Genomic DNA, 11,659 nt, shown 5'->3' with positions numbered 1-11,659 from the left:
CTAGGGAGGCGCCAGGAGGCATCCTTACCAGATGCCCGAACCACTCAACTGGCTCCTTTCGACGCGAAGGAGCAGCGGCTCTACTCCGAGCTCCTCTCGGATGACTAAGCTTCTCACCCTATCTCTAAGGGAGACGCCAGCCACCCTCCTGAGGAAACCATTTCGGCCGCTTGTACCCTGGATCTCGTCTTTCGGTCATGACCCAGCCTTCATGACCATAGGTGAGGGTAGGAACGAAAATTGCCCGGTAGATCGAGAGCTTGGCCTTCTGGCTCAGCTCTCTTTTCGTCACAACGGTGCGATAAACGGAATGTAATACGCACCAGCTGCTCCGATTCTCCGACCAATCTCACGCTCCATAGTCCCCTCACTCGCGAACAAGACCCCAGGTACTTAAACTCCTTCACTTGGGGTAAGGACTCACTCCCCACCCGAAGAAAGCACTCCATCGGTTTCCTGCTGAGAACCATGGCCTCAGATTTAGAGGTGCTGATCCTCATCCCAGCCGCTTCACACTCGGCTGCGAACCGATCCAGTGAGTGCTGAAGGTCACAGACCGATGATGCCATCAGGACCACATCATCCGCAAAAAGCAGCGATGAGATCCCGAGCCCACCGAACTGCAACCCCTCCCCGCCCGACTACGCCTCGATATCCTGTCCATAAATATTACAAACAGGATTGGTGACAAAGCGCAGCCCTGGCGGAGGCCAACCCTCACCTGGAACGAGTCCGACTTACTGCCGAGAACCCGGACACAGCTCTCGCTTGGTCATACAGAGATTGGATGGCCCTAAGAAGGGACCCCTCACCCCATATTCCCGCAGCACCTCCCACAATTTCTCCCGGGGGACCCGGTCATACGCCTTCTCCAGATCCACAAACACATGTAGACTGGTTGGGCATACTCCCAGGCCCCCTCCAAGATCCTTGCGAGAGTAAAGATCTGATCCGTTGTTCCACGACCAGGACGGAATCCGCATTGTTCCTCTTCAATCCGAGGTTCGACTATCGGCCGAACCCTCCTTTCCAGCACCTGGAGTAGACTTTACCAGGGAGGCTGAGAAGTGTGATACCCCTGTAATTGGCACACACCCTCTGGTCCCCCTTTTTGAAGAGGGGAACCACCACCCCGGTCTGCCACTCCTTAGGCACCGTCCCAGACTTCCACGCAATGTTGAAGAGGCGTGTCAACCAAGACAGCCCCTCCACACCCAGAGCTTTCAGCATTTCTGGACGGATCTCATCAATCCTGGGGCTTTGCCGCTGTGGAGTTGTTTGACTACCTCAGCGACTTCCACCAGGGAAATTGACGACAATCCCCCATCATCCTCCAGCTCTGCCTCCACCAAAGAGGGCGTGTCAGCTGGATTTAGGAGTTCCTCAAAGTGCTCCTTCCACCGCCCTATTACCTCCTCAGTTGAGGTCAACAAGGTCCCACCCTACTGTATACAGCTTGGATGATTCCTCGCTTCCCCCTCCTGAGGTGGCGAACGGTTTTCCAGAAGCACCTTGGTGCCGACCGAAAGTCCTTCTCCATATCTTCTCCGAACTTCTCCCACACCCGCTGCTTTGCCTCTGTCACAGCAGAGGCTGCAGCCCTTCGGGCCCGTCGGTACCCTGCAACTGCCTCCGGAGTCCTCCGAGACAACATATCCCGGAAAGACTCCTTCTTCAGTCGGACGGCTTCCCTGACCACCGGTGTCCACCAGGGTGTTCGTGGGTTACCGCCCCTTGAGGCACCTAAAACCCTAAGACCACAGCTCGCCGCCGCAGCTTTAGCAATGGAAGCTTTGAACATTGTCCACTCAGGTTCAATGCCCCCAGCCTCCACAGGGATGCACGAAAAGCTCCGCCGGAGGTGTGAGTTGAAAGTCCGTCGGACAGGGCCTCCTCCAGACGTTCCCAGTTTACCCGCACTACCCGTTTGGGCTTACCAGGTCTGTCCAGAGTCTTCCCCCACCCCCTGACCCACTCACCACCAGATGGTGATCAGTTGACAGCTCTGCCCCTCTCTTCACCCGAGTGTCCAAAACATACGGCTCAGATCAGATGAAACGATTATAAAATCGATCATTGACCTTTGGCCTAGGGTGCTCTGGTACCACGTACACTTATGAGCATCCCTATGTTCGAACATGGTGGTTGTGATGGACAATCCATGACTAGCACAGAAGTCCAACAACAGACAACCACTCTGGTTTAGATCAGGGAGGCGTTCCTCCAATCACGCCTCTCCAAGTATCTCCATCATTGCCCACGTGTGCATTGAAGTCCCCCAGCAGAACTATGGAGTCCCCTACTGGAGCCCCATACAGGACTCCATTCAAGGTCTCCAAGAAGGCCGAATACTCCGAACTCTTGTTTGGTGCATATGCACAAACAACAGTCAGAGTTTTCCCCCCCATCACCGCAGGCGTAGGGAGGCGACCCTCTCGTCCACCGGGGTAAACTCCAACGCAGCGGCGCTCAGCCGGGGCTTGTGAGTATCCCCACACCCGCCCGGCGCCTCACACCATGAGCAACTCCGGAGTAGGACAGAGTCCAACCCCTATCCAGGAGAACGGTTCCAGAACCGAGACTGTGCGTAGAGGTAAGCCCCACCAGATCTAACCGGTAGCGCTCCACCTCCCGCACAAGTTCCGGCTCCTTCCCCCACAGAGAGGTGACATTCCACGTCCCCAGAGCCAGCCTCTGCTGCCCGGTTCTGGTCCGTCGAAGCCCCTGACCTTCGCTGCCACCCATATAGCAGCGCACCCGACCCCTTTGGATCCTCCCACAGGTGGTGGGCCCATGGGCTGGAGGGAGAGGTGCCACGTTACTTGTTCGGGCTATGCCCGACCGGGCTCCGTGGCAAACCCGGCCACCAGACGCTCGCTCACGAGCCCACCGTCTGGGCCTGGCTCCAGACGGGGGCCCCGGGCTTCCTCCGGGCGGGGTCTCTCTATCCCTTCCTTGAAAAAAGGTTATAAATTGCAATATATCGGCGAATGTTGCAATATGTTTAAAATCGCAATTTTATGGCGGGATAAGTATCGTGATGATATTGTATCAGGAGGCGTCTGGGGATTCCCACCCTTGATAGACAAACTATCGTGCATCATAGCTCAGAGAATTGGACGTCTGCGACACCACTGATGCTTGGTTATTGTTACCTCAGTGCAAACGAGCGTTTTCTCCACATTTATATTGTATTACTTTTCACACGGTTCATAACTCTTTCTATTCCTCTGTGCCAGCCGGCTAGATTGGCCGGCTACGCTAATATTTTGAAGCCTTTGCAGCTCACTGCTAAAATGGTCGCCGCTAACCACAATACACCGTTCCATAACATCTGTCACGGCCCAATGTGAGGAAAGTGCAGATTTGAGTTGCGCATGCTCAGATTTAAACGGTTTATAGCAAACTGTCATACTGAATTTTGTGGAATCCATGAAATAATAAACTTTTCTCAATTCAAACAATAACAGAAGATGGAAATCATTTCAAAAAAGTTTTAGCTATCTATAATTGATTGCTAATGTTAGCTCAAAACGCATTCAACTGTTTTCATTTGTTTTCATTCATTTGTTGTGTTTGATTGCTAACATGTAGCTAAGCTAGCAGTCATTTAAAAAACGTTTTAGCTACCTATTATTGTTTGATTGCTAACGTTAGCTCAAACCGCCATTCCAGTGACAACCTTTGTTGTGTTTGATGCTAACTTGTAGCCAGCAGTGAATAAACTTGGTTAATTAAGTCCATTTTTACCGTATTGACCATGGACCGTTAATATTAACAGTCTATGGCAGGGGTCTTCAACAGGGGGTTGCGAGGTACTGCATGGGGGTCGCGAAAGTTTTGGTTGATTAGACTTTTTTTTATATTCCCCCCCCCCCTCCTGCAATTTTTTCCACTAATTGAAATGTCTTTAAATACACATTAACTTGAATTCAACACACTGTAGTAAACAGATAAATGGAGGCAGAAGATGTATTTCAGTCATCAATGCACACATGGCACTATAGGACCAGTTTGATATAACACAATTTTATACGATATATATAATTAGGGGGTCCCCGCTCCATCTCGCCATCAGTTTGGGGGTCCTTGGCCTGGAAAACGTTGAAGACCCCTGGTCTATGGTATTGACATTACAGAAGGCTCTTGTTAGCATCTCATATAATACATGTTGCAACGTGACGCATGCACAACTCAAATCTGCACTCTCCTCACTTTGGGTATGGACAATGTCTACGCACAAGCTCAGGCCGCGCGCATGCAGTTCCTTTTTTAGAACACCCTTTTCAACAAAAGAACACATTTTATAACACATTTAATTACAGTGCTAGTCTACAAACCTTGACAACTGAGATTACATTAAGATGAGTATGCTTAATCAATGTCTCAAATGAAATACCTTCAAACTATTCAGTTCAATTCAATTCAATTGTATTTATAGTATCAATTCATGACAAGAGTTATCTCGAGAAACTTTACAGATAGAGTAGGTCTAGAACACATTCCAGAATTTACAAGGACCCTACAGTTCTAGTAGTTCTCTCCAGAGCGAGCAACAGTGCGACAATGGCGGGGAAAAACTTCCTTTTAGGCAGAAACCTCGGTCAGACCCAGACCCAGACCCAGACCCAGGCTCTTGGTAGGCGGTGTCTGACCACCGGTTGGGGTTAAAATGAAGAGTGGCAATAACAGTCACAAAAAATAGTAGTTTGTTGTAGTTCTTTGTAATAGTTCATGGCATAGCAGGGCACTGCGCGGCGTTACAAGGCCCAGCAGGACGTAGCAGGGCACCGCAGAGCGTAGCAGGATGTAACAGGGCCTTGCAGGACGTGTAGCGGGACCATGGCGACAGCTGCTAACATGATTTTGGAGCCTCCCTGATCCAAGGAAACATGCTGGGCAAAAAAAACAACATAAGGACCCCGGGGAATGACTCCCCAGAGCTAGGTTAGCAACAAGCATTTCTGGGACATGGATGCACATAAAATGGAAAGATAGAAAGATAGAAAGATAGAGGAGAGAGGAGCTCAGAGTGACAAAGGAAATTATAAGTGAACATCATAAGTGTGTCAGTGGATGAGCACAATTCCCTGCAGCATAATTAAAACATGTTTACAGTCTGTGTGTCATGGACATTCTCATCGCTCACACTCTCATCCTGGGTGTTACTCGAGAAAAATCTGCTATTTGGAATCAACCTGTAGGCACTGAAAAATGAGGTCAGATGCAAACAGAGTCGCTGCGGGAATCCGACATTTCTGTGAACACAGGAGGAGATGACGAAATGTCAAACGAGGTGCAGACACAACCAAAATTAGCCGAGTTACCGTGCTGTTGACATGTTGATGCCTGCATGCTGAACTGTAGGTGACTTGATCCCTGTCAGGCCTTCTGAACTGAAATGATAACAAATATTTACACTCATGGCACTTTTGATACTGAAAATGCACTTTTTTATCAACACACTCTCCTCCTATCATTCTTCCAGCTTCATAATCATTCCTTTTTTGTACTCTTCATATAGAAAGGAGAAAAATTAGATTCACCTGTGAAATTTCAGTGAGTAGCTGTGGTGAAGAAATATTCTGTAAATAGAAACAGATATTTAGTGTTTCACGTTCAGTCTTTTCAGCAGCCAGAACAGTTTGCTAGTGTTAATTAAAGAGTTGGTAGGATATACATTGTTTGTGTTTTTATGTGAAAAATGTTTTCAGCTTCCAATAAAAAACCTACATCTGCCGTCATACATTTTAAAACGCTATTTGTCTTTGTAGAGTTATAACTAAATAGCAGTATTTAATTAAAACACGTCACTGTTTATTATTCAATTGAACATCACATCAATTTCCGCGTAGTTAGTCACAATTTAACGGGAGATCATTGGAGACTGGTTTCAAAATAAAAGTGTGAATTATTAAATTATGAAATACAAGTGTGCAACATCTTGAAATGCATTAATTAGTTTCATTATTTTATATATTATTTATTTTATAAATGTTTCCTCTATTTTGTTCAAAAGAGTACAGTGTAGGATGTAGCCTGTACGTAGGTCAAAAATTGTTTTATTTTGAAAGTATTTGCGGAAATGCAACGTTTAAAATCTAATGCGCTTGACAGTGGTACGTTGACACAGTTTCAGTAAAAAGCAGCTCGAGGAGGTTTGAATTAGCGGCGCGGGGGAGCGTGGAGAAGTGTCTACAGTGTCTCGTGCCCAGGGCGCGCGCTCGCAAACCGTGTGCAGCATAATGCTGGACACCATAAGTTGTTATCCACGCAATGAATCCTGCGAACGAAACCAGAGCGGAGAGAACTACAGAACATTATTATTTCACAGCTGGCACCTACAAACTTCTCGCTTTTACTGTCGGGACCATTGGAGTGTTCGGCTTTTGTAACAACGCCGTTGTCATCATACTTTACTGTAAATTCAAGAGACTGAGGACGCCCACCAATTTGCTACTGGTCAACATAAGTTTGAGTGATTTGCTGGTTTCTGTCATCGGGATAAACTTTACATTTGCTTCGTGCGTCAGAGGCGGGTGGACGTGGAGCCATGCGACATGCATCTGGGACGGCTTTAGCAACAGCTTATTTGGTGAGAGACCTACAAAGAGGAAACCTTACTTGTTTATATTAGCATATATTTCACATTTATCAATATTGTCACGTGAACATTTTTACGAGACGAATTTATTAACCCCTATTTCCCTTAACTATTCGTTCCTCACTAGGCAACAACATTACTCATATTGCAATTTCAATATAATTCAAAATATGAGTAAACGCAGTCTAATTCGTTATTATGTAGAAGGCTGAGCTGAGCTCATCCTCAATACTGGTCTATGTAACGCATAAAAGAAGCAATTTCAAATCATTTCTATAAAATACACGTTAATATGAGTAAAAGCTGAACATAATTTTGTAATGGTGACACTTTTTTGGGTCAGCTCTTGTGCATACTTAATTTGAAAATACAGATTGGGTTTTCTGACTCTTTAGTCTTCCCCCTGATGAGATGCAGTAAAATCGAACGACCTTGAATCAGATCTAATCAAAAACTATGTTGTCTGACAGTACCGGTATGTGCTTTTTTATTTTCATGAAAATGAGCATATCATTGCTTTTTTGCAGATTCGTATTTTTGTCAGTTCAATTGCACATACAGCTTCTATTTTTACTGTCACATTTCTGAACATCAGTGGTCATTGTCCAGGTCCCACCCTTGTAGGGGTTATAGCTTGGGGGGGGGGGGGATAGATTTGTGATAATAAGCTCATTACAGCAAACTCTCCAGCTTTTGCTGCTCATCAGCAAACTAAACGCAGAGATGCAAGGTTCTGTCTCCTCTTCTATCGTCTTACTGTCCCTTAATGGGCATTGGCTTCTTTTTCCAGCACCTGCCTGCCTCATGTGGCACCACAACACAGCAACACGGGCTTTGTTGATGTGGTTTGCATTGCAGAGATGTAACAGATGAGACATTCAGAAAAAATTGCAAAAGTAGGCCTAGGGGTGAGATACGGAAAATGTGTTTTGGGCTGCAGAGGGATTTTTCATTGCAATGGCCCTCTACAAAATTTGGCTGCAGGTACTATATATATATATATATATATATATATATATATATATATATATATATATATATATATCTATCAAAATAAAATATGTATAATATTAATTAATTATGAAGTAACCAGTGTGGCAGTTGTATACTAGTGCAATATTGTAATGTGTGAGGTAATGAGACGTTATCTGACAGCTGTGGACTGTACAGTTTTATGGAATGTGGCAGGAATGATTTTTCTGTAGCTGTCTGTGCGACACTGAAGCTGTCGGAGCCTCTTAGAGAAGGTGCTCCGCTGGTGGACCAGTGTGGGATGGAGTGGTTGGTCGGGGCTATCAGTGATAGATTACAGTTTGTTCAGTGACCTCTCCATCACAGCTGTCACTGGCTCCAATGCTGCTGTCCCAGGAGAAGAGAGCGCTGGCCACAACAGACTGGTAGAACATCTCCAACAATCTTCTGCACACGTTGAAGGATCTCAGCTTCCTTAGGAAATGAGCGTCTGCTCACCCCCATCTTGTAAACAGCAGTACTGTTGATTTTCCAGTTCAGCCTGTTGTCATTGTTAACACCCATGTATCTGTACTCCTCCATCTCTCTGGTCTTATCCACATTCAGCAGCAGGGGATTCTTCCCAGACCTCTCCACAAAGTTGTCCATCAATCAGCGCTCTGTACTCTCCCTCCTGTCCATCCTTTAAACACCTAATAACTGCAGAGTCATTGGAAACCTTTTCTTGGTAACGTGACTCTGAGTTGTACTGAAGGTCAGTGGTGTATAAGGTGAACAGGAAAGAAGGCAGCCCAGTCCCCTGTGGAGCCCCTGAAGTTCATGCTGTACTTTCCTTAGCTCCTGTCTGTCCCATGACCCTCACTGGTGATCCACAACTTGTTATTGGGAAGGCAGCATACAGTCGGGGATGGCATGGTGATGTTCTCACAGAATTCAATGTGTTCTGTGATACAGTCTGTCATGCTATTGATGTCCTTCCCATGTGGCTCACAGCGCACTTCCCAGTCTGTAGAATCAAAGCAGTCCTGCACTGTCTCCTCAGCCTCCTGAGCCCACCTCCTCACTGTCCTTGTGTGAACAGGCTACCGCTGGACAAGAGGAACATACTGTCCTTTGGAGTCAGCAAGACAAGGTTGTAATCTGATTTTCCAAAGGGCAGGGGGGCAGTGACACTGTATTCATCTGTAGCATTTGCATACAAGAGTTTTATTCTCTAATGGGGCAGGTAATATATTGGTGGAAGTCTGTGGACAATTAGTCCAGTGAAACATGATTAAAATCACCAGAGATAACCATGAAGGCACAGTGCTGCTACAGTGGTGTGTATGACGTCAGCAGCTGCCGCATCAGCAGATGGTGGGATGTAAACAGTGATCACACTGGTGGACGTAAACTTGTTCAAACTCAAAGCGTATGAAAATAAATTCTCTAGCTCACATGCTGTCACTTTCCACCTTATCATTGATATTACTCAGAGCAGGCGGGTGGTAGTGTGTCCGACACACTCACAGGCCACAGAAAACGATAAACCCTGGCAGCTCTGTCAATGCACGTCCGTCCTACTGAAATCCTAGCTGGACGCAGAGGACGTTGGAGTGTTGACATTGGATGGATGTATGTTATGTAAAGGTGTGTGTGGTCTCGGATTGCCAGACCTTCCTCCACAGCGCTGCTGAGGAGGGTCTGCCTAGTCCACACAGCAATCTGGGATGGGAGAAAAACGTGCTCAGGTTCGTTGCCATTTCTTTCAACCAATCACAATCGTCTTGGCTGAATGATTTATTTCCAAGAAACTAATGAGCACATCTCTGTTGAACTCATGATTTTAAAGTGGTGCGTTTGAATGGTACTTTGTGGAAAAGCTCGGTTTTACAGATCTGTCAATTAAATCAACTAATCGAGTAGTCGACAAAATCTTTGCGCGTGCGTGCGTGTTCAATGACTCATAACAAAATGCTTGAATGTGTGTGTGTATTTCAGGCCTGTATATAGTTATTACTAACAAAACAGAGTGTAAATTGTAATTTCCCCACTAGAGATCAATAAACAGTATATAAATTATTATTAAATCGAAATTTAATCTTCAATTTTGGCTCCTAACGGACAAAAACAGACTGATCAAGAAAAGCAATTATTTTTCACATTACATTTAGCAAGAAAGCTCTTATTTTGTCTTGTGTTCAGAAAGGTAATTAATAAAAAGTATTGAGGGAGATTTCACAGCTCAAGGTGATTTTGTAACAGCCTGGAAATGCGAGATAGAAATGATCAATCTGACAGCCATGTTTTCTCTCCGGTAGCTCCACCGAGAATTGTTGTATTTAAAATTAAAAAAGATATTTGAATGCACAATTAAAACAATTACTGGCTTTCAGTTGAACGTTAACAAAATGCTATAAGCAAAAGCTTACATATACACTCTTAAATATGCTTTACATAAACAAAACATTAATTTCTCTGTAAAGTCTTTGTAATTTACTAACACAACAAACAGTTTTCAAAAATAGCAACAGAATGTACGGTCATTTTTATTACTAAATATATCCATTTCAACTTTCAAGCTCTATGTGTGTGTAGTTTAGGGTGATTACTGTATGTACATGCACACACACATGTGCTTTTTATATCCCACCCGTGCCAATCTGTGACGGCCGCTAGGAGTCACTTTAAACTGGTAATATTTAACACTTAACATGAATAAACAGCTTCTAGCACATTTAAAACAAAAACAAAATACACAAATAATTTTGCTAACGTATTTCTTTCAGTTTAAGCACATAAGCAGTTTTGTATTTAATTTTTGTACCTGGAAATGCAAGAAAGAAATGATCACTCAGATGATCCACCAAAATGAGGCATCGCGCTGAGAGCTCTCACTTCCAACTTTGAAGACATAATTAATCAATCACGGATCTGGTTGCTCCAAAAAAAACACTAAACACAGATCTGAAATCTTAACAGGTATAGCTTACATACAAATGTTCCTTAACTGTATTTACTATGTTAAACATTTCAGAAACGTTTTATACCTTCTTGAAAGGACCAACAGTTTAACAATCTTTTAATAGATGTGTTTACATTTACTTTTATGAACTTACTGTACTCATGAACTGAATTATGATCTCTCTGATCTTTGACCCAACAAGTTCAAAATCGTATAACAAAGCACCCTGTTACATTTTCACTGTTGATTTGTTCAACTCTTTCACTGATTTTTAGGTTAAAAAAATGCAACATCTTTTCAAAGGTCAATGAGTAATCCTGTCAAATAATCCTGACTTCAACATTGACCAAAATGATTGTTATGATTTTTCCATAATCGAGCAGCCTTACTTGAATATGATCTGTTTACACATAAATGGATGAAACTCACTGAGTCTAAAAAGTTTCTGTGCAGCCACTGGTCCTGATCCTGCAGGGCATTACTCAGCGTGGTTCTCTGTCTCTCTCCCTCTGCTGCCAGGCATCGTCTCCATCATGACTTTGGCAGCCCTGGCCTATGAACGCTACATCCGAGTGGTCCACGCCCAGGTGGTGGACTTTCCCTGGGCGTGGCGAGCCATTGTCCACATTTGGCTGTACTCCCTGGCCTGGACGGGCGCTCCTCTGCTGGGTTGGAACCGCTACACGCTGGAGATCCACCAGCTGGGCTGCTCCCTGGACTGGGCATCTAAGGACCCCAATGATGCCTCCTTCATCCTCTTATTCCTACTGGCCTGTTTCTTTGTGCCTGTGGGCATCATGATCTACTGCTACGGAAACATCCTCTATGCAGTGCAAATGGTAAGACATGCTGTTAAGCTGTTAGCATCTTTATTACATTAAAATTAGTTAGACTGATTAACAGAATGAATACATTACTTCAAATCTTTAGACCAAATGTGGGAAGGAAACATTAACGATGATGACATTGTGCTCCACCCCGACTAAAAATTGTGGCCAGTTTAATTTAACTCCATCTTGCCCAATTTGAGCTGCTTATCATTACAGATGTAAGTGTTAATAGTGTTAATATTATTATTATTATTATTATTTACTATTAAATCTCAATGTGACACTTGAACTGATTTTATTCTCATACAA

At 44.6% G+C, this 11,659-nt stretch overlaps 1 protein-coding gene across 1 annotated transcript; it reads left to right on the top strand.

Annotated features, from left to right (window-relative positions):
- Positions 1-6,130: 6,130 nt before the first annotated feature.
- On the top strand, positions 6,131-11,359 carry LOC116680319 (opsin-3-like; the record flags this gene model as incomplete). The annotated part of the gene is made up of 2 exons (XM_032509452.1): positions 6,131-6,595; positions 11,040-11,359. Coding segments are annotated over exons 1-2 (639 nt in total), but the record flags the coding sequence as incomplete, so codon positions are not given.
- Between the last annotated feature and the right edge of the window lie 300 nt (positions 11,360-11,659).

This window comes from Etheostoma spectabile, unplaced genomic scaffold, assembly GCF_008692095.1.
Source record: "Etheostoma spectabile isolate EspeVRDwgs_2016 unplaced genomic scaffold, UIUC_Espe_1.0 scaffold00018397, whole genome shotgun sequence".
Taxonomy (NCBI): Eukaryota; Metazoa; Chordata; class Actinopteri; order Perciformes; family Percidae; genus Etheostoma; species Etheostoma spectabile.
The sequence above is the reverse complement of the archived record's forward strand: the minus strand, read 5'-3'. Positions and strand labels throughout refer to the sequence as shown.